General features: G+C 37.8%; 1 protein-coding gene across 3 annotated transcripts; it reads left to right on the top strand.

Moving 5' to 3' along the window:
• SERAC1 (serine active site containing 1) lies at positions 1–25,528 on the top strand. 3 transcript variants are annotated; one of them, XM_036379692.2, is made up of 17 exons: positions 1–71; positions 2,702–2,793; positions 4,143–4,179; positions 4,475–4,611; positions 4,938–5,027; positions 5,968–6,099; positions 7,665–7,786; positions 9,835–9,963; positions 11,303–11,416; positions 12,728–12,890; positions 15,074–15,224; positions 16,014–16,155; positions 16,935–17,035; positions 20,058–20,155; positions 20,697–20,879; positions 21,232–21,375; positions 23,236–25,528. In XM_036379692.2, the coding sequence occupies exons 2-17, from the start codon at positions 2,703–2,705 to the stop codon at positions 23,364–23,366; spliced, it is 1,965 nt and encodes a 654-aa protein (XP_036235585.1). In that variant the 5' UTR covers positions 1–71; position 2,702; the 3' UTR covers positions 23,367–25,528. The 3 variants fall into 3 exon arrangements, with proteins under 3 accessions (XP_036235585.1, XP_036235586.1, XP_036235584.1); XM_036379693.2 differs by lacking the exon at positions 1–71 and adding an exon at positions 243–347; XM_036379691.2 differs by lacking the exon at positions 1–71 and adding an exon at positions 3,280–3,457 and having other exon boundaries at positions 2,775–2,793.
• The last annotated feature ends 852 nt before the right edge of the window (positions 25,529–26,380 follow it).

Consider the following 26,380-nt stretch of genomic DNA (forward strand, 5'->3'; position numbering starts at 1 on the left):
GCTGCCGGCGCTCGCGATGGCGTCACGCGGCGCGCGGGGCCCGCCGCAGGGAGCGGCGGCGCAGGCGGAAGGTGCGAGCTGTGGCCTGGGCGGGGGGCGCGGGGATGGCGGGCGGGTCGGGGCTCAGGGTAACGGGTGCGCTGTTCCTTCGTGTTGGAAAGAGGCACAGAGCCACCTCCGCCTGGCTGCTTGCCCGTTTATGTGTTGCATTGCCTAAAGTTGGGTTTGCAGTGGTGTTTTTGTCTTTTTTTTTAACAAGCTCTAGCTGCGCCGCCACTGGCGGGTAGGTGGGGACCGCAGCCCGGTGTGGGACGGGGCTCGGAGCTGCCTGGGCCGGCTGTGAAACGGTGCGAAATGGCTCCTTTTGCGTTATATTTGTATGTGCCTAAGCGTGAAAAGCTCAGCGAGAGCCGTCAGTGCGCGCTCGCAGCCCCGAGAGCAACCGGCTGAGGCGGGGCGGCGATGCTGCCCCCTCCTCCGCTCTGGTGAGACCTCACCGGGGCTCCCCCACATCAGGAGGACACGGAGCTGCTAGAGCAAGCCTAGAGAAGGGCTACGAAGTTGCTAAGAGGGCTGCAGCACGTCCCCTGTGAAAAAAGAGCGAGGAAGTTGGGGCAGCTCAGCCTAGAGAAGAGAAGATTGCATGGATACCCCACGGCAACCTTCCAGTGTCTGAGGGGTCCTACAGGGAGGTCAGAGACTGATTAAGTCCTACACTTAATCAGGAACTGTGGTATAGGGCAGGGAGTAATGGGTGCAAACGAAAAGGGGAGACATTTCGATTAGATATTATGAAAGAAATTCTTGGCTGTGCAGGTGGTGAGACACTGGAACAGATTTCTTAGGAAGGTTGTGGATGCCCCAACCTTGGAAGTGTTCAAGGCCAGGCTGGATGAGAGCGTGAGCAGCATGGTCTGGTGAGAGGTTCCCCTGCCCATGGCAGGGGTGTTGGGATTAGGTGATCTTTAAGGTCCATTCCAGACCCTTAACATTTGATAATTTGATGCTTGCTCTTGGACCTGAACAGGAGCTCCTGGCAGCAGAGGAGCGGTGCTCACTTTGTCCTCCTGTATTTGCAGTACATGTTTTAAATTTTAACAATTGTGGCACCTGCTGTCACTGAACCACATGTTTATTTCAGACTGTGGTTAGAGAGAAGAGTAAATGTGAGTGTGGTGGTGTTCGCAGGGGTCCCAGGACGAGGGAAGAGATGAGAATCTTGACTCCATGTTTCAGAAGGCTGATTTATTATTTTATTATATAGATTATATTAAAAGAAAATGATACATTAAAACTATACTAAAAGAATGGAAGAAAGGATTTAATCAGAAGGCTAGCAATAGAAAGTAATGGAATGAAAATAAAATCTTGTGACTGCTCACAGCCTTGACACAGGTGGCTGTCATTGGTCATCAAGTAAAAACAATTTCACATGCTGGGTAAACAGTTCTCCAAATCACATTCCAAAGCAGCAAAACATGGAGAAGCTGAAGCTTCTCAGCTTCTTAACAGAAAAGATCCTAACAAAAGGTTTTTCATAAAATATGTCTGTGACGTGTGAGTACTGTAATTCTGGGAGTAAAGGTGGTAAAGGAGCTGAGACAAGGAATTCGGAGGCAGGAGAGGTGTCTCTAGAGGACTGATGGTCAAAGTCTTAAAAGTGTTTCATAGTGTGTTGTACTCTGTTGAAATGAAAGGATAAAAAATGTTGAAATGACAAGTCAAAAAGAAGTCTGCAGTGATTTTGACAATGCTGGGGTAATGCTTGTTGTTTTTCAAAAATCTCCCAAACACAATCAAGAGAGAAGGGAAAAATCAAAACTTTTGGGGAAATAAGAGAAGAGGGAAGACATGTTAAAGGAAGGACACAAAAAGAGTTCCCTTGTTCAGATGTTGGACACGGATGATAAAAGTGATATAAACACTTTTCTTGGTCTGTAGAGATTACCTTAAATTCAAGGAGAATATCAGGCTTCCATATTTCAGCATCAGGTTTACACATGTGACATTTTATCATTTTGAGTTGTGATTGTGTCAAATTGAGCTAATTTGACAAGAATTTGATTAGTATATGAGATACTGGTGTGTTTTTACATCCCTATAAACACATTAACTCAGTTAGTATAATTGCACCAATGCAGACACTAAAATTTCACTTAGAAGATAGGATTTTCATGTTACTTCTGCACTGTATGCAAAAAGTGTTCGTTTTAATGTAGTAGCTCTTTAGGTCTTGTTAGTCAAAATAGAACTTGCCAACACAATAAATGATGAACTTTTAAAAGAGGTTGTTTACTAAGTTGTATTAAAGCTTGTGTCATACTGAGTAATGTCTTGATGGAGATAGGACCATATCTGGTATTTAGGGAAGAGTGACTAAGTAGGAAAGGAAACTTAGAAGCAGAGAAGTTAATTGGAGATACTTAGTCACTAAAATGAACAGTAATGTAATTTATAAAAAAACTGCTTTAAACTATTCTTATAATTGAAACTCAGCCCATTATTCAGCCCATAATTTGAGAAATTTATAGAGTTTTTTAATCAGAGTGCTTTATATGGAGTGAAATGACACAAACATGGTTTATTATGACCTTTCCCATCATGACCTTTGCTGTAAAAAGTCAGGGAAAAAATGCTACAGGATTTCTGCTGTAATTCTCAAATCAATCATTACTTTTTTTCTTTCCCCCTCAATATGCAGAATGTCAGTGGCTGCTTACTGCGTATTTTGCTACAGAAAAATAGGAACTTCTGGTCCAACCACAAAAAAACGCCTACCCTGGTATGACATCAGTAAGTAGAGTTCATTATGTATTGATCTGAAGTGTTAATAATAAGGAATGACATGACACCATGCTTAATTAAACAATACTGAAGTTTTAAGCCCTTGAATACTTAGTGATTAAAAGCTTCTGTTTGTTCCTGCTCTCTGCTTCTGACCTTGCTTTGCATGGTGATATGTAATATGACACCAGCAGATTATCTGGGAACAGATATGAACACTAGATGAGGGTCTTTCCCTAACTAAATGTGATCTCCTTAAACTATCCTCAATTCCACTTGTATCTGATTTTTTTTTGTAATCTCTAGAGCCATGAAATAGTTACATTCATAAACAGTGAATAAAACTTGTTTCTATTATTTCTTTTTCCTTATTTACTTCAAGCTCTGCTTAGTCACTGTTTTCTTTGGTGTCTTCAGCATATAATGACAAATCTTACAGTTCTGAAATTTATCTCTGAGCATTAAAGATAGGATATTTCAATTTCTCCTCTACAGGAAGCATTGCATTTTTTTTCTTTTTCAAACTTCTCTGCCAGTTATTTCTTCAACATGTAGCTGATGCCTCTTGTCTGCATGCAAAATTCTTATGGCCTCACAAAGATGGAAGCTGATAGCAGTGGTTGTGGGGCAAGTCTCCCAATTCATGCTGAGGAAAAGAAATTATTCATGATAGGTGAGATGTGTTACATTGGGTTTGCTGCTGCTGGTAATGATAAGAGTTTCTCTGGATAGAGATCCTTATATCCAGATAATCAGATGGACTTTGTAGATACAAAGTAACTGAAATCTGGAAGGAATAATTTTATTTAAAAGGGAAATTGTTGCAAGCAGCATGTATTTATTATCTGTTTGCTTTATACATTAGATTAAATGGAATTATTTTTTTAAATATATTTGCTTATGGAAACTCAGCAGGATTTCTCAAAAACATACATAGTCCTGTATGTAATAATATACACTGAAGAAATAGCTGCAACATGTAGGAAAACATTAACTCCTTAAAATGATTTTGAGTTCCAAATCACTGCTAGTGTTACAGACAGAGAAAGTTCACTGTTGTTTCTGATAGCTGAACAGGGCATGCAATTGAGAGGTAGCAATATTCAAAGTAAATGGCACTGGCAGGATACATGTTTTATCATCTTGCTTAGGAGAGCAGGAAATGTGAATCAAGTAATGTTTTCTCCAGTTGTAAATTTTGGCTAATAATTTCTTGAAAGCTAGAGAGCAATAGAATTTTTTTAAAAGCTTGTTCTTAATGATTTGTATTCTTACTGTCTGATAATCAAATGGTAACTGTGCTTTTATTGAGGTGATGCACACAACTTTGTTTGACATTTGGTTTTGATTTTTTCAAGGAAAAGTTGCAAAGGTAACTGGATCACTTATACTAGGGTAAGTTGTAACCAATGAACATATATGTAACTTAAAGATATGGTTAAAATTTTAATATGTGTATCTTTCAAAAAATGTGATAGTATTAGGGGACGTTAGACATGGTAGAATATAGTCTTGAAGCACAATTTCTGATAGTTATAACTAATTTCAAGTATTTTATAACCTTTTCTCTACTTTGCTGAATCAAAATAATCTACAGACTAATCTCTATGGTTTATGCCAGTGTGATTGCTATTTTTTTTATTATGTTGTTTTAGTTGATATTCATATGCAGCTCTTTTTTTCTTTAAAGAGGCTTTGTATTCATTACCTATGAAGTCCTGTCCTTAAATAAGTTACTGAAAATCGATACTCAAGCTCTACATCAAGAAAAACTGAAATCCTATATATACGTACGTACAGCTTCTCTAAGTCCGAGTGAATATCAAGGTAAGATGCATAATTGTTTGAGTTCTAAAAACAGAATTCTAAGAGAGTAGAATGTTTCTGGAGGTCACCCTTACATAACAAGTAAAATTATATTTCCTGAAATCTGTTACCAAGAAATGTCACCAAATTTATTTTAAGTTGCTGACTGGTTTGGGGTTTTTTTTTAAGATAGTTCTTTCTATACATAGTTCTCTATATATCAAATAATTATCTTTATACAATGTCTAGATGTATATGTGTGTATATTTCTTTTTCCATATATTTACGAAATGTGAGGTGAGGGAAGTGTCTTTCAGACTTCCAGTAATATAAAAATACTCTTGTAGGAATTACATACAAAGCCAGAAAAGAAATCCATAAAGCAGTGAGAAGAATTCTAGAAACAGAAGCTAAAATCTTCCGGAGGCCTTTTAGTGGTAGGTATTAAAAGTAGGACTTTATCTATGGTTATTGTTTTTTAACAGTAAGAAGTAGGGCAATTAGGGAGTAAAACATTTTTTCTTACAAAGTTAACATGTTCTTTTGTCCTTGAAATAGTGATAATATAGCTTACAATTTCTATATTTATATTTATTATATCAGTCTGATTATCAGTCAGTTGACTATTTTCTGTGTATTAGAACAATTTATTTTCTTAAAGTAAGTGAAAGTGATGGTTATAAGGATATTTGAGGGTTGTTTTTTTCCTTGTTTCAGAAGTGATTTAAAATTTAAGATACCAAGTTAATATTTGATATCATTTTTGTGTAAAAAAGGTGTTTGTGGGATGAAGTACTCTCAAAATCTCATTCTAGAAAAGTATGTATGCTTTCATCAAAATTGACAATATTAACTGAAAGCAGCACAGTTTTTTGGATCAGTGTTACTGCTTTTTCAAGTAATTTGAAACAAGAATTTCCATTCCTATCAGAAACTCTGCTCCTGAGGCATACTGTCTATTGTCATTTAACTCTCTGTTAAATGATTATAGCAATGTGCATCTCCACTGTCATCTTATGAAATTAATTCTTCAAGGTCAGAGCCTCAAGAGTTTCTAATAATTTGCAGCTCCTGCTGGTAATTCTGGTTGGTAAGTGCCAGCCAGGGGTTGTGTCTGTCATGTAGATACATGAAATATCAACTTGGTGCCACTAAAATGAGACAATCTCAACATTTTAGGATCAGCATTTTACTGATGTCATTCTGTCCTTGTTCATTGTACTAATTTAAGGTTAAAATGTTCACAGTAATTTAGAGTGTAACAAGTAATACTCAAATATTTAAAAACGACATATTTCTGTACTCCACTAATAGAAATGTGGCTGGTTAAAATGCTCATTAATAATAACTTGGATTTAATTTGTTTCCTGGTCAAAGAACAATTCAGTACCTTTGATGGAGAAGATCATGAGTGTGCCTTATGGCTTCTCTTAAAGAGAACTCGGTCAGAAGACAAAGCAATCCGACTGCAGGCTGTACAAGACCTGGCAAGCAACAGTCACTGGCATGGTAATGTATGCTGATGTAACCTAATTTGTCCCAAAAATTCCACAGAGTCTCAGTTAGCTGTTCCAAGTCTGCTGACAACATGAAGAAAAGCTAGTAGCTGCAAGAAGCATAAATATGCTCTGAAATTTGGTCTAAAATGTGGGGGAATTATTTACACATCAAGTAGCTGTTCTTTCCTAATGCCCTGATACAGTGAGTGTCTGCAGTGCAGGCATCTCTCAGTTTCCCCACCACAGGATTGTAACCATTGCTGTGGCATGGAGAGCAGTTCATGCTCTTTAGTTCCTTGGGTTTTCTGTTGGGATTGCTAATGCAGTCACAAGTTTTGCTAGTGTTTTTTTTTAAAGCCTCTGTAAGAATGAGTTTAAGGTCATTGGTTAAGTTAATAAAAATTGGTTAGGAGCTGATAGGTTGTAACGACAAACCACAGGTAGAGGGCTGGTACATGCGAGCATTATCTGTAAGACATTTTTTGCCCTAGTTATTATTTAATAGTAATAAGTTCTCCCTCTTGCTCTAGCAGCAAATATCCTTGAAACCCCAAGTAAAGGGGAGGTGTGTGTATGTGTATTTGTGTTTCCTCCTTTCCTCTCCACCACCAGGCTACATAAACTAGGTGACATTCCATTCTGGACTCTTGTTTCAGTGATTTAGTCAGTTGTGGATCTTTCACTTTTCCAATGCAATTCCACACCATGGGATTTATCTTGTTTCAAATTGCCTTTTTAAAATTCTAAATAATTTCCGCAGGGAATTTACACCAGCAAACTGTGTTTGAAAATGTTTCAAAGCTAGGATATACCAAAACTGAGTTTTGTTCTGTGTAGATGAATACTCTTAGCAGGTGATTTCAGAGCACAAGATGTCCAGTATCAGAAATTTAGTGCCTTTTGTTATCTCCCTTTCTCTGAAGTGCTCATTGTTGAAGTATTTGGACATTTCACAAACACTAATTATTCTTGCCAACTGCCTCATGAGGGAAACAGGCTTTTTTTAACCTGATGCTTCAAAACCAAGTCAAAGAAAGTTTAGGACTGAAAGTATGTGCTGATTTTTCACAACTAGGACAAAGTGTTCGGCTCCAGCGAGTTCAGTTTGCAGGTATAAATTACCTCCACCAAAGGAAAAGTGTTGCCAATCTACAATCTTCTGACTGTGAAAAGTATCAATCTTCTGACTGTGAAAAGTATCTTTTAAATGGCTTGTCAGTTTTGTTCTAGAATTGTATAACAGTAACAGGAATAGAAGAAAATTTTTGTAGAAAAAAGCGTTGATCCACTTCAAGGTTTTATTTTCTTTTCCTTCAGTTTGCCACTGAATTACCAAACTGTCCTATAAAGAACAGTTAGTGCCCAAGTGTATTTCAGCTCAGTGTAGTGCTGGTCTAAAATCTGCAGTTTTTAACTTTTGGAATTTGTGGTTAGAAAATCAAAAGGTTTTTGTAAGTAGACTGCAGAGAGATGGTTCTTCTTTTCAAGTATATTTGCAAAGTAGATCACAAACTTCATTTAAAACAAAATTAAGTATTTAAGGTTAGTTTTAACTCTAACATTCTTGTACAACAGATTATCAGTATGTCACAGTTGCTCAAACCTGTGATCAAAGGACTGCTATAGGTTTGGCTCGATCCAAAGATGTTGACCTTCGCTTTTTCCTGCCTCCACCACCATTGCCAAAAATAAAGACTGTAAGTAAAAGGAAAGTGGGCATTAGATGATTCTTACTTGCTTACTTCTTTTTTACTACTTTTGTTGTTAACTTTGTTGAAAGTGAAGTTCTTCTAAAGTAACTGACTAGTAGTAAAATACCAAAATACAAAACTAATATATGATACACCCTTGGGGTATATCTGCATTAGGGAGTGGCATGATGGAAAGAAATAAGGTTGGAAGTATTGATCAATTATTATTCTTGGACTGTTATCCACATGACATATTTACAAGCAGTGAAGTCTGAGCCACTTACTAGTCTGAAAGACACACTGCTTGTCTCTATCCAGTAGGCAATGTGAAGAAATCATCCTGGATTGCCTTGTTGACACTGACAGAATCCTACACAGGAGCAGAGCATGCTCCTGGAGGCCTTTGCCTCCTCAGTAGTACTTGGTGCTCTACTGTAGGCCCACCTCTTCACTGCCAGCTTTTGGGTGCCAGCAGATCCTTATTGGATAAATTTGGCCTTGCTTTATTTTTAAGTTAAAAATTAGCTTAACACATTTTAAATGTATGTATATGTTATATATATGATGGTCTGAGGAGTCATGTCATCAGCTTCTTCAACAAACAGAGCTCATATATGAACTATAATATACAAGGTGTTTTGGAATGCTAATAGAATGAAGAGGGGCAAAAGGCCCTGTCAGAAAATACCTGTGTATCGTAACCAACAGAACTCTGAATATCAGCTTTGATTGGGTGTGATGTTCTCAGTTTTTGCTTTCTTGCCTTTGTAACATTATGTGATAGTGGATCTCTACCTGCTAGTCCTCAAAATACTAGGTTACACCAGTATATGGTTGTGGATATATTTTTACAGCAGTGTGGATTGCTAGGTGATTGAAGCTAAGTGTCGCCAATCTGCTGCTCAGGAAGTTGAAGCAAATCATTGTGGCAACTATAAGCAAATAAGTCTCCATCTCTGATTTTATCAAAGAATTAGAATAACGGCAAGTTCAATGATGGTGAGCAAATGAAATTACTTTGTGAATCTATCAATCAATATATGGATTGTTATATTAATTTTTCAGACCAAATATTAAAAGAAATGTCTTCAATTTTTACTAATAATTTATACATTAATTTTAATGTTGCAGTACCAAAAGTACAGCATCACAAGTTGGTGGATCAGGAAGGTGGTTGTCCCACTCTGCTCTGCAGGGGTGTGGCCTCCCCTTGAGCACTGTGTGCAGTTTTGGGCACTGCAGTATAAAAAACATATTAGACTATTAGAGAGTGTCCAAAGGAGGACAGCAGAGATGGTGGATGGCCTGGAGGAGGCCACATGAGGAGTGGCTGAGGTCACTTGCCTGTTCAGCCTGGAGGAGACTGAGGGGAGACCACTGCAGTCACAAATTCCTTATGAGGGGAAGCTGAGAGGCAGACACTGATCTCTTCACTCTGGTGACCAGTGACAGGACCTGAGGGAATGGCCTGAAGCTCTGTCTGGGAAGCTTTAGGTTGGATATCAGGAAAAGTTTTCACCCAGGGGGTGGTTGAGCACTGGAACAGGCTCCCCAGGGACGTGGTCATGGCCCCAAGCCTGACAGAACTCAAGCAGCTTTTGGACAATGCTCTCAGGCACATGGTGTGATTCTTGGGGTGGTCTTGTGTAGGACCAGGAGTTGGACTTCTATGATCCTTGTGGGTCACTTGCAACTTGAAGTATTTTATGATTCTATGAAAATTTCTATTAGTTAAGGATGAACTTTTAAGATTCCTCTCCCAAGAGGAATTGGTTTTTCTTCTGGTCTTTGGAACCATCAGGATAATGTCACCAAAATATGAAATGTAAAGCTTGCTTTTTGTAATTTATTTGGTGATTTTGTAATTATCAGTTTCTAAAGTCTTTACAGATAAAACTATTAAACTGAAGTTGCAGAGCACTTAAGTCCAAGGTTCAGACTTTATGGCCACATTAGTATGGCTGATTCCATTATTTCAGATATTCTCTCTTCTGCATTTTGCTTCCTGCTTTGAACAAAATAACCTAAAAGCTGTTCATGCTTACTTCTCACAGGACTATCCCATAGAGGATGAACTTCGTTTGTTGTTGGTGTCTTTACCTCAGACTGGACTTGATCCATGTGTCCAGTACTTCACATCTCTTGCGTTACGTGAAAGTAGCCAGACTCTTGCTGCACAAATGGTGAGTTTCCATCTGCAGAACAGAACTGTTTGTGCCTGCAGAGCTCAAAGATATAAATCTTTTTCTATATTTTTTATCATTGTGAGAGGAAGAGAAGTACAGACACTTTGTGAGTGTAGAACATGAGCAAGATCTCTTCTAAATACAGTTTGTCTGCTTGAAAGCTTGTTTATATTTTTAGCCGTACTAGTTGAAAGGTGTAGTTAAGGATTATATCTTACAAGCCTTCCCATTAAGCAGACATTTCAACACTCTGTTGAAAACATTCCTTCCCCTTATAGAAAAATCATAAAATGATTTTTCACATTTCATCTTACTGTTGTTTGAATGTTCTTTTACTGATGAGATTATTAAACCTCTCTTAAGTCTCTAGTGAAATGGTAGGTTATTAGCACACCTTAAATAGTAAACTCTGTTACATCACTTGGAAGTGCCTCTTTGAAATAGGTCCCCCAAACCAGAACTGCAGTAGTCTATGGTCTGTTTGGACCTGGATCTAGGAATTCTCCAACTGTGTCTGTGCAGCAGCTTCCTAAGTGGCTTTAGGAATGTCATTTAAAGTGCCATTATTGTTTAAAAATAATATTATGTCAGTTTCATCCACTCTCTCTTGTGAATTTTACTTTTTGTTGTTTAAAAGTTCTAACTTTCTTAATCAGTGATTGTTATTTTTTATGAGATGCAATAACAAAAATGAATGTCATTTTAATAACAATGCTTGTCAGTCTTCGTTTAGAGTTTCCAGAGTGCAATAACTCCTTATTTTCTATGACAGAGTTATGTGTGCTATTTTTACACTATCACTCCTTTACTATTTTCACAGCCAGAGCTCGTGCTACAAAGGGAGCTTTGGTAAGACATCACACTTGGAAGTATTTTGATTTTTATCGAGGTTATGTTGGTCTTTCTGCTGCGTGATTGAGAGACTGGTCTTCTGAGGCTGTGCCACATATTGAAGACCTTTCTTCCTCCTCTTCTAAGTTTTGCAAGTCTAGAGTTACGCTGATTCTTGCTTTTTTATGCTTAAGCAAATGATCTTAAAAGATGACATTCATTAACAAAATGAAAATAATACATTTTCCGCCTTTATTTTATGTTTTGAAGTTAATAGACTAAGGAGACCACACTGAAAATGTAGTTAATATTTCCAGTTAAAAATAGTAAATACTTTTATGATGTACTGTTGTGTAATTTGTACGTTTTGAGAAGTGCATGCATGCTGTGCATTCTTTAAAGCAATTTCTATAGATCATTACACACTTAACATTCTAGATTAGAAATTTTTTTTTTTATGTAGCCGTTTGAAATGTGTTACTATTTTTATGGTTTTTCATTTCAGGGAGGCTTATGGTGTTTTGGAGGAAATGGACTTCCGTATTGTGAGACATTGAGTAAAGTCCCTTCAGAGACAGTGGAACTCTTTTGCTTGCAGGCTTTAGTACAGCATTCTAAGGTAATTTGTCTTTAAACTGTAACTGAAAAGCTACATTTATAGACATTTATAGCTATAAATGTCTACATTTATAGCTACATTCCTCTCTAATGCACTCTCATGTATTGGGAAGGAGTTGTCATTTCCTTGTCTCCTACCCCTTTCTCCTTCTGTAAGAATGTTTAAACAGCCGAGATGGGTGTGAAATGAGCACTTTCCTGTAACACAGTAGGGTTTTTTTTCACATGAGGAAGTGTCTGTAAGTTTTGTTGTTGTTTCTTATTCGCCCTTACAAGTTCCCCTGTACTATAAAAGTATGTGTCTTTGAAGAGGTAAAAGGGCAGCTCTGAGGATGTAATGCCTGGTTTTCACAAAGCAAAATAGTGTCATGAATTCACTCTAATTAGAAACCAGAACAGAATGCAACCTTACCCATGCACAAAGGTATTCTTTGGGCAGAATATTGCACAGCAAACAGCTAATAATACAGTGGTCTTCCCAGGACCAGTCTGCTTTTGCAGACACAGATGAGGAGTATGGAAGACATTCTGTAACAGTGTTGCTTCTTGTTTCCTATTGCTACATTTTTCTGTGTACGCTTAATTGTTCGGAAGCCTAGAATGCTGAAAAACAGTGTCGAGAACACCAAATGGTTACTGATAATTGGGATGGAAAAAGTGCAGCTTCCTGGTATTCTTTTCACATCTTTCACATACATAGAAATTCTGACTTAGTCTAGAATTTGTTATATTCGAGATTTTCAGTTTAAGCAAGTTGTGACTGTACTCATTCCAAATGCCTGTTGAAAGCTACAGGCTTGAGGATATCAGCAGTTCCAAAGCTACTCTGCATATTCATCTGAACTAAATTGTTTGTCTTAGGATCAGTAATGATAGCAGTACTATTTGGAATGTAAAAAAATCTTTTTCATTTTGAAGAGAAGGAATTATAATGATTGCATTTTGGGTGGTGGACAAGTGGCTCTGGTTGAGATAGTGCTTTAGCAAATACAGACAATTGACCTGTTCAGACTCTCGAACTTGAGTTGAAATTTGATCATGCCAAGTGGAGACCATTTCATCTCCCTCAGACATGAAGAAGGGTAAAGAGGTAATACTCAGAGATTTTAAAGTTGTCAATTCATAGGAATTATGCATTTTGCATATTAAAACATCTATTTCCTCTTCAAATATGGCATAATAAATTCTAGATTAATCTAATTTCTATGCAACAAGGGCTGTGTTATACCTGCTTCTTAAAACTCCCTAATTTATGAATTAACCTTTTGCAGAATGTCTATTTATTGTCACTGCATTTGCTTTGTAATGCCAGATTTCCTCTCACTGTGATAAAATTGAAGCTAAAGGAGGCCTCCAGCTACTGCAGAGGATATATCAGCTACGTAAAGATTCAGCAAAGATCCAGAGGAACATAATCCGCATTATTGGGAATATGGCTTTGGATGAACATCTGCACTCATCCATAGTACGTGCAGGTAAAAGGAAAGCTCTCTCAGTGGTAGATTTCTACTCAAAAAGTTTCAGATAATTAAATAAAAGAAATAAATAGAAAATGTCAATATGCTGTTCTATAAATCCAAGCAGATGTTTGCCTGTTTAATACAGTGTGCATTTTTACACAAAGGAGAAGTAGCAAAGGCACGGGAAAAGATGGTGAGGGTGATTAAAAATTTGCAATGGCTGTGATATGAAGAACAAATAACTAGACTAAGATACTTAGCATGGAAAAGCAACTGAAAGAGAATATGATGGAGATTTATAAAATTCTCTTCACTGGCATAGAGAAGGCAAAGAGGGAATGGTCATCTGCTGTTTGTTGTAATGCAAGACCAAAGGTTCTTGTACATTAAATTATAAAAAGAGAGAACAACAAATAAATAGTATTTTCCATATATTGCATGACCAAAATAAAAGTTGCCACAAAACATGGTAGTTGAAGACTCACAGAGCTTCAAAGAGTGATGAGACAAATTCATGAAATGAAAAATCCATAAAGTTCTACAGATGGAAACAAAGTTGACTGCTGAAAATCTGAGTGTATAGACTATAATCAGAACTGTATAGTTGTCCTTTTGTATTCTTATTCTTATATTGGTCTGCAGCTTCCATACTGCTCACTTCTGAAGAAAGGCAGCTGGACATAAAGGCCTTTGTCCTGGGCTCTGGCACAATTCTTAAATTCTAATGATTGCTGAATCCATACATGTAGAAGAAGAGATTGAAACAGGAGAGTCAGCAGCTCCCTGGGACAGAGCGCTCAGTACAAAAGGAATTTTAGACAGTGAATCAAACTCCAGAGATGAGCAGTTGGATACTGCTAGTCCAGAGTTGATAAAGCTTCTCTTTTATTGCTGGATGATGCATAAGAAGAAAGAACCTCTAAGGCTCTTTTTCTTGCAAAAACTGCTGGCACAGGAAGAAGAAAAACAGTAATGCACTGTGTAGTAGCTGTGATGGGGTATCTGGGAGTAGAGCACTTACTTTTGATTCTGAACAGTTATTTTTGACTCTTCATCTTGACTGAGAAATGCAAAACCAGAGACCAAGCTAGTTTTAGTCAGACTATCTTCCATTGTGTTTGGAGAACTGAAAGTAGACTTCCGATAGTATTCTTCTTAAGTACAACTTTCACAGTGGTCAGCATGTATTCTGCTTAGAAACATAATTTAAATACATTATTCTTAAATAAAGAATATAGTCCTCAAAGGTCCTAGTAGTTTTGTTAGTTTAAGGCAAAACTCGAATGTCAATTTGTTCTTTTCCTCAGTTTACAGTAAATGGTTTTGAATTAGCAGCTTACCGACTATGCTAGTAACAACATAATGGAATGGTTTTGAAACAATGCTCATGAAGTAAATTCCCAGGTTTTATTTATGGACTTGACTGTAATGTAACTGATTTATAGGCTGTTTTTGCTAGCAACAAGATTTATCAGAATTTTAAAGAAACCTGTGCATATGCACATAAAAACATTCCTTTACATTTCTCAGTAGTCTATGACAATTCCCTTCCATATTTGAGAAAATTTTATGCCTGAGGTACAGTATCATAAAGTGTTTGTCAGCCATATTATCTTTGACTTAAAATTTTATTGAGGATTGTATCCAATTTAATTGTCTTATGTTTCTAATGTATAAATAGTATACAAATTTTAGAATAGCGAAGATATTTTAATCACAAGAGAGTTCTTCTTATGCTGGATTTTAAAATTAGAAATTATTGTACTTTCACAGCAAGCATCAATTTTTTTACCTGCCATTGCTCCTGTAGGTTGTTTTCTATACCTTTCTTATGCTTTAAGCTTCATTGTCTCCATCTTCCTGGCATTTTACCTGCAAAAAGAGATCTGAGATCTGTTCTTGCTACAGCTGTACTGACCTGCTGATACACTTTATTTTTCTTCTGAGAAGGGGTTCTTCTTCAGATCATAAGATGAACAGTCATAAATACATCTGAATTTTGAATTTAGGAGATTCCACTTAGCTAGCCTTTACTTTCCTGAGGTAAAGAGTAGATTGAAATAATTTATTTTGACGTTGCCGTTCTTAAGTTTTAACATCTATTTTCAGATGTATGGTTTGATGGTTGATGTTTCTGAATTCTGTTGTTCAGATGATGTTTCTGTTAGCTGACCTGCCCCTTCCTTTTCTCAATGTAGGTTGGGTTTCTGTTCTCGCTGAAGTAATGAAATCCCCATACATCATTCAGTCTTCTCATGCATCCAGAGCTTTGGCTAATCTAGACAGGGACATGGTGAAAGAAAAATATGCAGATGGTGTTTATGTCTTACATCCACAATATCGTAGCAGGTAAAGTAGGAGTCATTGTACATACTGTACTTGGAGTTACTTGTTCTGCTGTTCTGTTACAAAACTTTGGAAGAGTTGACATCAGAGTGCTGCTGTACTGATGTTACCTTGCCTCTCCTGTTCTTTGGTGGGTTGAAAGGACTGAATTTAGATTCTCAAGTAGAAGAACAGTAAAAGTGGTTGGAGCAGTCCCTAGGTGTGGACAGAGTATTACTGTAATGCATGGAAAATCTGAACACAAGACATGAAATTAATTGCTGCTTTGTGTGGGTTGCAACTGTTTAACCTTTGCACTTTTTCTTGGGATATAGTGCCTTGTAATTATTCTACTGGCAACAGCACATGTTGGCATAAGTTGCAGTAAATTTTCATCCTCAGTAACAGTGGTTGTGTGTCTGGGACTAAAGCAGTCTCCAGCATGGGTGTCAGTAGTAACTGTTCCCTGGGTCATTGGTGTTACTCTGGTTACAGTGAAGATCTAATGTGATAATAAGGCTGGAGCTACCAAGCCACATGAACAGTGGCTGGCAGGAAAGGTGTTTTTCATTATAGAGAATTATGATTTATGATATGGATACTTTCCATACCTCATATCTTTCTTCTGTGTGGTTCCCTAATTGTTGTTTTTATCTGAGTATGCTCTTTGAAATATCATGAAATGTTGTCCATAAGGTAAGAAGTCACATGTCATGTTAAAAAAATTATTTTGGCATCCCTTAGGTTAAAAGTTCCAATTTGCTAAAAGGACAGGTACCACATATCTCTTACAATTTCCTTTTGCTTGATCAGCCAGCCTGTCAGAGCAGACATCCTGTTCGTTCATGGGCTTTTGGGAGCAGCATTTAAAACCTGGCGGCAGCAGGACATTGACCGGCATTTGGATAGAAGGGCCTCAGAAGGGGAAGAGGAATACACTCAGTGCTGGCCAAAGGTAAAAAAAGCAGTAACATTTTCACATGTGGCTGCTCATTCAGGAGAGCTGTCCCGAGCATCTAGAAGGACACTGTCTGGCAGATGTCTTTTTTTCATTCGATTACTTGTAGTCTGTTATACAAGTGGCAGTTTCCAAGTTCCTGATGATAAGTTTTTGTTAATGACTTGTTTGTTGTTCTTGCAAGGAAAAATCCCTGCTAAGTTTTATGTTCTCAACATCATTCACTTGCTAGTGAAAGAGGTGGCAATGGCTGATTTCATTATGCTCTCTCTTCTTTTTTTTTTTCTTTTTTTAATGGAACATTATTGCTGAGGAAGATTTATATAATAACATTTTAAATTAAGTTCCCTTTTTTACCTAGGTGTCTGAGTACCTTACTTTGTGCAGATTGCTATTTTAGTATTGTTGGTGAATAAGTAATTACTGCTCCAAGCAAACACACTGGTATAGCCACTAAAAGTATCTCTGTGAAACTTGAACTGATCAGTCCTGTTGGTAATCTTAGTAACTCGTTTCACCCAGGAGAGGGAGCCAGGAATGCACGAGTTAGAGATGAATCTCCACTCTCTGCCTGCTTTGTGCCTCAGAAACAATCTAGAGTTCACCAGCATGTGATAAAAGAATGACAATCCAGGTGTAACATATATTTGGGGATTAACTGAAGAGCAAAAGTCTTTCTTGATACTGTCCCCATAGTAACATCTTTTCTCCACTGCTTTCAAGAATTTAAGTACATCAATTATAAGCTCCTTTGGTTTTGCTTTTCTTTAATTTAGACATGGCTTGCTACAGACTGTCCTTCCCTTAGAATCATATCTGTGGAGTATGACACTCATTTGAGTGACTGGAAAGCAAAATGTCCTGTTGAGGCTCAAAGGTAAGAAATGCAGCATCTGCAGTTTGGAGGCAGGGGCAGGACACAGACCTGTAAAGCTGATCATTGGGATCACCTACTCTGAAAGAGTCAATTTAACTTTTACTGTTGCTTTGAAAAATCAAATTAGGAGAAATATTAAGTATAGTCATGGTATGCTGAAGTTTTTAGCTTCATGGATAGCTACATGTGGCAATTTCATGAATTCTTACAGTCTGTTTTGCTTCATGTTAAGGGAGACAGTAAATGATGCTATTAGTTAATGAAATACTATTAGTTAATGAATGCTATAAAAATGCTATTAGTTAATGAAAATCTTATATCTTAAGAGGTGTCTTTTTTAAAGTGACACAATAATGCTTCATAAGCACAGCAAAAAAATCGCTGTACTGTGGCTTTATATTCCTGATAAAATGAAGCATATATTTTCATAGAATCATTTAGGTTGGAAAAGACCCTTCAGGTGATCAAGTACAATCATTAACCCAGCACTGCCAAGGCCACCACAAAACAATGTTCCTAAGTGCCACATCCACATGCCTTTTAAAAGCTTCAAGGAATGGGTACTCAAGCACTTCCTGGGAAGCCTGTTTCAGAGCATCACAACCCTTTTGATGAAGAAATTTTTCCTAATATCCAACCTAAACCTTCCCTGTTATCTCTTGTCCCTGTCACTGTTCCGTGGGAGAAGAGGCCAACCCCCACCCAGCTACACCCTCCTTTCAGGTGGCTGTAGAGAGTGGTAAGGTCCTCCCTGGGCGTCCTTTTCTCCAGGCTAATTGATCCCTCAGCCTCTCCTCATAGGACTTGTGCTCCAGACCCTTCACTGGCTCCATTGCCCTTCTCTGGACCTGATGTAGAGCCTCAATGTCATTGTTGTAGTGAGAGGCCCAAAACTGAACACAGGACTTGAGGTGCTGCCTCACCAGTCCCTTCCCTAGTCCTGCTGGCCACACTGTTCCTGATACAAACATACTGTTATTCAAAAAATGTTTCTTTGGTGATAAAATACAATAACTGTATCTTCAATCAGATAATACAATAACTGTATCTTCAATCAGAATCTTCAATTCACCCATGCCAGAGAAATGCTGTTTTTACTGACCTTGAACAGGATAGGTTAGAGGAAGATGCTACCTCCAAACATGTTGAAAAATAAGAACACTTTGAGCCTGTAAAGGATTTCTGTCTTGAATAGAATTTGGTTATTAGGTTCAGTGATCTTTAAATCAGAATCCTTCAAACATTTATGCAGATATTTAAATATGTAACCAGTACTGCAAGTTCGACTTGTGTACTGCAGCAAGGGCAGGTGCATGGCTGCTTGCAGGTTAAGAATCTGAAAATTAATAGTGGTTTTTGTGCAGGGAAGAAAGAAAATTCAACATGTATAATAGACTGGGAACGTGGTACTTGTTCATTCCCTCCCCTCTCTGGCAATTATTGCATTAAGGAAAACATGTTAGCAGGGAGAAAATGAGGAACACATGACTGTTAATTGCCTATTTGAAATTAGGCAGAAAAATTACAGTAAGGAGCATGTAGGTGGTTACCTGTGCAGGTCCAAGAAGACTGGAATTGGCTTTAAATTGCACCAGGGGAGTTTAGATTGGGTATTAGGAAGAAATTCTTCACTAAAAGCATTGTCAAGCCCTGGAAGAGGTTGCCTGGGGAAGTGGTTGAGTCCTGATCCTTGAAGATAATATAAAGACAGGCAGATAAGGCTCTTAGGGACATGGGTTTGTGGTGGACTTGTCTGTCTTTGGGCTAGCAGTTGGACTCCATGATCTTGTAGGTCTTTTAAACGTAAATGATTCTATGATTCTAAGAAAACTCTTCTTGTGTCTGTCTGGAGCAAGTATGTTAAAAGAAATAAACATAGATTTCCTTTTTATTTCCCAAAGATAACATCTTTTTCATTACAAAATGGAAAATTGCATTACCAGCTATTTATGATCACCCAACCAAAATATTTGATAATTTTACGTGGTTAATAATAAATGAAAGATACTGAAGATATTTTTAACTAGCAGCAACAATGAGGTTGTAGTAGAAAAACAACCTTAGGTTTGATCTTAAATATACAGTCTCATTCACTGTTTCAAAAGTGAATTTTTATGTCTCTCTGCTAGCCTAGAGCGTACTGTTCATCTGAAAAGACACATTTGATTATTCTTTTCATATGTGCTATAAAGCAATTTCTAGTGAGAATGCTGAGACCAATAGAGATGAAGTGAATTATTTTGCACAGTGGTTGCCCCCATATCCTGATGTTTTCATTACTGAAGGGCCTTCTGTGTTTGATTCTTGTTACACTGCAAGGAGCAAAGTAAAGTGCAAGTGTTGCACTTTCAAGCTTGGATTGGGCATTGGCATTGGTTTTGTTTTGGTTCTACCACAGATTCATTTTCAAACTTTAATGTGTAGCTTATCCTTTCCACAGCTCAGTCTTCTTGTTTATAAAATGGAGATTATTGTGCTTTCATACTATTCCAGTAGAAAGCATTTGGAGATTGTCTGGCAAGTGTAACTGACATTGGTTGTGATTTTTTAAATGTACTGGCTGATTATGCACTTAGTTTTTAAATTTCTGTGCATTGCTCCATATTTTGAGCATTGTTTAGCAAAGTGTGTATGAGGTGTGTTCATGTTGCAGAGTGTAAAGTTCATTATGTGTTGATGTTGCTTTCATAGAATTACAACTGTTTTGCTACATTGTGTATAATGAAACTATTTAAAACTCTCATAAAACAACTTGTCAAGAAAACAGAAATATTTGCTGAGCAAAATTAAAGACTTCCTAGCAAGAGCAAGAAATTGAATTTAGCTCAATTCCCATTGTCCTTGTGAAGCGATCCTTACAGAAGTTCTTGGTCTTTTTCAATGTAGAAACAATAATTAAATAATTATTATTTGTTTACCTAATTCACTTTCATAAATGTGCAGCACTAAAATGCATTGTGTTTTAACATTGCCTTTTAACCTGTCATGCTCCATGATGCCTGTGTTTGTATTTTCTATGCAGGGAGTCTATTGCTTTCAGGAGCAGTGAGCTGCTTGACAAGCTCAAAGCTGCTGGGATTGGAGACAGACCTCTGGTGTGGGTATCCCATAGCATGGGTGGTAAGCGTGTTGCCTGTTTGATATAAAGCATTTATTTGCATTAAAGATTTCAGAATAAACCATTAACCAAATTCAGGTAGAAATGCAATTATTCAGAATAGTTTATTTAAAAAATTGGCAAAGACCTAAAAATGAAAAACAGATTTCTATTTTCTTAATGCATTATATTTAATAGCATATACATTTTGAAAGGATTGTTATTGCTGTTTGTTCTTACTGTGTTGATTTAAAAACTCAATGAGTTGAAATTCATGTAAGTGGAAATCCAGAGGCAAAATTTTCTCCATGATCAGGCATATAGTAAATGTCATTAGCAACACATAACAGAAATCAAATTTGGATTTGCATCATTCATTGACATTTTATATTGATGCCTCCTCAAGCGTGATTTGGGTTTTTTTCAAGTTAATCTTACATATTTGACAATCTAAGGACTAATCAACCAAGGCAAGAATATGGTTAGTTGTCTCATGGTTAATATAGCATGGTCATTATTTCCCAGTGATTTAAATCCCTGCATTAATTCAGCTTCTGTTGCCAGGTCTTCTAGTCAAAAAGATGCTGGTGGATGCTTCCAAGAATCCAGAAATGGATAAAATTGTAAACAACACCAGAGGAATCATATTTTATAGCGTTCCTCACCATGGTTCCCAGCTGGCTGAATATTCTATAAATGCCAGATATCTCCTCTTCCCATCTGTGGAGGTTAAAGAGCTCAGCAAGGGTATGTTCACTTTGCTACCATCTAGCAACAGGAACTCTGCTAATCTGTTCTTGGTGCTTTCAGTTTTTTCATTGTGCTGTCAGAGAAAGCTGGGGAAAAACAACAAACCTCCTTTTTGTTTTGGGTTGTGTGTTGAATTATTGCAAGCAATTCTGAGTAGTTGTTTCATTTGATTGCAGAGGTGAGGGGAAAAGGGGAGTCAGAAGAAATTGTTGCCTATGCTAGCTGGAAAAAGGGATTACAAACAAAATGTTACACCTTTTACTGTCATAGTAATAAAAACATCTCTCACCCTTGCCAGAAGAATGCTATAATCTTATAACACTGTAAAAATTATGTTGCTCTTTCTCAGATTCTCCTGCCCTTAAAGAGCTGAATGATGACTTCTTGTCTTTTGCCAAAGACAAGAAATTTTCAGTGCTGAGTTTTGCAGAAACACTACCCACACACATAGGCAGCATGTTAAAACTGCATGTTGTACCTGTAGAGTCAGCAGGTAAGTGAGAAATAGCCATTTAATTTATTTAATTTGATATCTGTTGATGTAAACATCAATAACGAGAAAAGGTTATAAATATTATGGTAAAAAGTGTAGAAAAATAAGGCTAGTACAGTGTGGGGGTTTTTGTTTAAACTTTTGACTGCTGAGATCAGAAGCAGCTACATTTAGATCTTAAAATAACAGTTGTTTGTTTTGATTTTGTGAAATCAGAATAACATCTGTTAAAAAAGAAGGGTAGACCCTGGTCTGATGTTGGAGTTCTTTCATTTGGAATTATGACTAGTTGTGGTTTATCTTTGAATAGGTAGGCTGCATAGTGTTCCAGATGCTTCTGTAAACTCCTTTATTTGCTCCTTTAAAAAACTAAGAAAGAAAATTAGCCAACTGCTAATGGAAGGAAAAAGTCACAAAGCTGGTTTTCAGTGTTAAGAATCCTTTACCTTCCACATCTCGTGAACTCCAGCAATAGAGTTTGCCTCCTGAAGAGTTCCCTCCATCTTTTTGCCTTTTTTAGGAGAAGAGGAAACCAGACATGTTTTTCCCTTGCTTTTATTTATGTGTGTTCAACTTAGAAAACTGTTTTAAGTCTTATATTTTCAGTCTTTCTTTTGCACTGCCCGAGGTATCTGTAAAGCCAGAAACCACTGCTTTGTTAGGTTTTAGATCAGGCTTTCCACCAGCTAAATCCACAAGCTTGAGTGCAGGGTTAGGTACTCTGAAAAAGGTGGGCTGTACATCCCTGTTTATCTGAGTTACTATTTAGCAGTTTTTTGCAGCAGATCCTCTTGAGCAGCAATGTTTTGCAAAAATGTTGCTGATGCAGTTTTATTGCAAAGAACTGAAAAACTGAACTTTTTTTTGTTATTATTTAACAAAATAAGGTTAAAAAGAGGGCTGAATAACAGAACCCAAGTGAGTGCTGTGCACTTGTAATTTTGTAGCATGTCTCCTTTTCTAGGGGTGACACCTAGCACATGAGTGCTCTTGAAAACCTTTAGAGGGCACCCAGCAGTTCTGTAGCAGGCCACTGTTCAAAACACAGGCTGATGGGCAAACAGCTCCCTGTTTCATGCATGTCTGCTTGGGCACATGAAAGCAGAGCTTTATCCTGCTCTAGTGTAGTTTTACATGGTTTGAGATACAGAAGTCAAAGCAAAATGGAGGATTTCTCTAGGTGATGGGAGAATAGACAATAAACTGGGATGTGGCAGTCACAGCATCCTAACTGGAAAGTTAGCAGTGATGGCTGTCAAGAAAGAATAAATGCTGTAGTGTGCCCAAAATCAGTAGCTGAAAATGGAATATTTGTATTCTACAATTAAGCAATGTAAATATTTCATTTATCTGGAAATGTGCTTAGTGATTTGCAGCATATTTCAGGGTCATTGTAGTCCAAATTTTAATGTCCATGTCAAAGTATTTGTGTAAGGGATATGGGCAATTAGTGGTGATCAGATTCAAGTTACCATGCATTAAACTACATCCCTGATCATATCCATGCTTAAACCTCAGTCAGGACCGTGCTATCAGTAAATGAAGTTTTGTTTCAGCAAAGTTGTCTGTATGGAGAAATGTACATTTGTGTATTTCAAACAAAGACAGCAGAACTCTGACCTAACGGTGTCTCATGTGCCAGTGCGGGTTTTGTGGCAGCACAGAGCTCTATCAGGCCATAACTGTGTGTACTGATGCTTTTAGCACATGAAAAAATAATGATGAACAAAGAGTTTTACTGAAGGTAGGAGAAGTTGTTTTTGAGAGAGAAATTGCTAATGTAAGATGTTCTTTTCAGTCTAGGTTGTCATATGAACTCTGGTAGTTTTTTGGTTTGTTTTTTTTTTTTTCCTTTTCCAGACATAGGAATTGGAGACCTTATTCCAGTGGATGTTAATCATCTAAATATTTGCAAGCCAAAGAAGAAGGATGCTTTCCTGTATCAACGTACACTGAAGTTCATTCAGGATGTTTTAGCCCCAGAACTGTGAGACTGAGGTTTTGCCATCCTTTCCTGGTTGTGTCCTGTGTTTGGTGTAACACAGAAACTTCTAACATTTGTTAGGGGATCTGCAGAATTACAAGGGTGCTGTGTCTATAGTATCTGCTGCTGAATAATTTCCTGTACATCTTGAACTTGAGGCACCTGTCCAATTTCTTTCTCAAAATACATCCAAAACAAATACAAACTTGGCAAAAAGAAAGTCCATGCCCAGGGTATCTTCTTTTAGCAAAAAAAAAAAAAACAAACAAATAACCAAGCTTGCTTTGAAAGCAGATAAATATACAGCTGGGATTAAATCTTATAGACAGGATTAAAAACAATTAAATGAGGTGGTTATTTGTTGTGTCAAAGGGGAGAAAGCAGTATGTGACTGCTGCGAAGTTGTGGTTTGCTGCCCATGGTAGGGTAGCCTGACTGGAGCCTGAAAAATTAGTATTCAAGTGAATTAAGGTAGCACTTTGGCCTAGTGACCCAATTTTAGGAGGTTTTGTCATTTGCCTTTTCTTTTAAAACATCACCCACATTTGTCAGCAGATGCAGCATCTGTTTTTCTGCATGAGAAATGGACAGGTTGGTAGCTTGCCTTGCTTAGAAAATTGTGGTTGTTTTAATGAAAACAAAAGAAAAGAAATGTTCATCTTCTTGTATATTTCCCTCCTAATCTTAGCAACTTGTGAGACTGCTTTCCTTAGGACAGTGTGTGTCTGGTCAGACAGGGCAGTTCTGTGCCTGTTCACATTGGAGATGTGTTTGATGAGCTCAGCTCTTCTTTGCTCTTGGGACACTCCAAGAAGTTGGTACCTTCAAATCCCTGGCTCGTGTTACTCATACAGAAACTTTTCTGTAGCTGATTTAAAGAAGAGCATTGAAAATGCTCAGGTGGAGCACAACAGATGTAGGCCCTGACAAGAAAGTTGATGCTTACAGTTTGGAGCTGAGGTAGAAAAAGGTAAGGCAGGAAGAAAATCAGGTGATTGTAATGCCTCACTGGAAATTACCACAAATGTTTTGATTTCCTGGGGCCCAAATACATCTGCTGGTGTAGATACAGAGAAAACCAGCAATGTCTTATTTGAGTTTGTTTGTTTATGTTTAGGATACCCTAACAGTACTGATGAGAAATCAGTATTTTTTAGATGAAAAAATGGCAGTGCACAGTCACTTTTTTGAAGTCTTAAATAATTTGCACTGTGGCTAAAAGCAGCCTCATGTTATTGTGGTCTCTTTAGTCTCTTTACACCTGCATCCCTCTCTGAAAACAAACATGGGCTGTGTAAAGCTGTACTGCCTTTGCTGACCATTGGTTAAATAAGGTCTGTATTGATGACAGGCTTGAGGTGTCTTCTCGTGTCACTCCTGTGAGATGGATCCAGTATTAGTGTCCTTCAAATGATGGCTGTGAAAGCTGCCAAGGAGCTGGGATGCACCTTGCAGTTCTGCATGGGCTTGGTGCTGTGGGCACTGCAGTCCTGCCAGGTCCTGAGGGCAGCCCAGGAGGACACTGCAGCTCTAAATACACTTGAATTTGTAGACTTGAATACAGCTTTACACTGGAAATTGAGGGAACTGCAAAGTAAAATTCACAAGAGCAGTACAGAAACTGTACATCACTACACTGGCAAAAAGATCATTTCCCCCCCTAACTGAGAGGTAGGTAAGAACACTGCATGGCAGTATTTTGTATAGAAAATGTAAGAGAGATGTCATTATTCCTGAAGAGGTCTATATTTTTTACACTGTGGTTTAGACTTCAGAGTGTAAATATATTAGTACACTTTGTATTCACAGAGTAGAGTATGTGGAATTCATGGTGAATAGACAAGACTTCTAATAACTGAATGCTTGTTTCATGTGACAAATCTATTAGTTTTGGTAGACTCCTTTGGCTTACTCAGATTCAGATCAGTGACTTTAAACATTAATCCTAGCAAACACATCTATGTTTTGTAACTGGAATTATTAAGGCAATGTTCTTCTTTTTGTAACTGTATTTATATATGTGTAACTTCTAAAACTAATATTTGGTAGGGGGTTCTTGGGTTTGGGGGTTTGGGTTTTATGTTTTTGGAATATACTAATGAAATGTGATTTAAAAATGTCTTGGATATGTCACAAAATGTATTAAAGGTTAATGATCTGCCAGCTGAATACTCTGGACCATGTTCTTTTTTGTTAAAGATCTGCATATTTTTTAGTGCTTGACTTGTGCTGGGAGAATGTAACATTACCCTTTGCTTGGGTAAGAGGCACAGTGCTGCGGGGTGGCTGGTCTGGCATGTTTTGCCAAACTGAGCAGTTTGTCAGTTGTGCTTTTGGATTTTGCAGCAGTGTCTTCTAAAGTGTGTACAGACATCAGTTTGAGGGCCAGCAGCTCTGTGGCTGAGCATTCATGTCTGCTTCCCATCAGGAATTGGATGCTTTTATGCTTCCTGGTGTCACATTAATTGAGAGTAGCGTCTTTGGGTAAATTCTCAGGTCTCAAAGTACTCTTTTAATGCCGTCCGGTGGCTCAGCTGCAGGTGTGGCAGGCAGGTTGTGTGTGAGTTGTCTGAGGAGACGATGTTTCATCTGCATTGTGGCATCCAAGAGGAAATGGTGAGATGGGAAGGGAAGGCTAAAAGGGGTTGGTCAGTCCTCTTGCCCTTGCTGTCCAGCAGTCTGGTGTAACTGTGTTGGTGTTTCTAGCAGCAACAGCAACCAAGTATTCAATTGCGGTGATTACAGTGCTGTGAACTGGCTTCTGCTGAGATTTGTGCTTCCTGGTGCCAGCCAGAGTAGCTGGCTGGAAATGAGAAATTTTCCATCTGGTGAAAATCCCAATTCTGGATGAAAAGGGAAAAGCAAAAATGTTGTTCTGTCAGAGTGAAAATTCTAACCAATGTTTTGGTTATCTTTCTTTTGTTTGTTTCAGTGATAACCTCCCTAAAAAAGCTGAATCAGGCAGTTGCTTTACCAAGGAGAGCCACTTACCCACCCCAAACACGACTGCAGCAGAGCCAC

This window comes from Molothrus ater, chromosome 3, assembly GCF_012460135.2.
Source record: "Molothrus ater isolate BHLD 08-10-18 breed brown headed cowbird chromosome 3, BPBGC_Mater_1.1, whole genome shotgun sequence".
Taxonomy (NCBI): domain Eukaryota; kingdom Metazoa; phylum Chordata; class Aves; order Passeriformes; family Icteridae; genus Molothrus; species Molothrus ater.

Coding starts and splice junctions, on each gene's coding strand:
- SERAC1 (XM_036379691.2), top strand. CDS start 3,343: ATGCCTCTTGTCTGCATGCAAAATTCTTATGGCCTCACAAAGATGGAA. Junction 9,964..11,302: donor AGACTCTTGCTGCACAAATG/GTGAGTTTCCAT, acceptor TTTTCATTTCAG/GGAGGCTTATGGTGTTTTGG. Junction 12,891..15,073: donor CTCATCCATAGTACGTGCAG/GTAAAAGGAAAG, acceptor TTCTCAATGTAG/GTTGGGTTTCTGTTCTCGCT.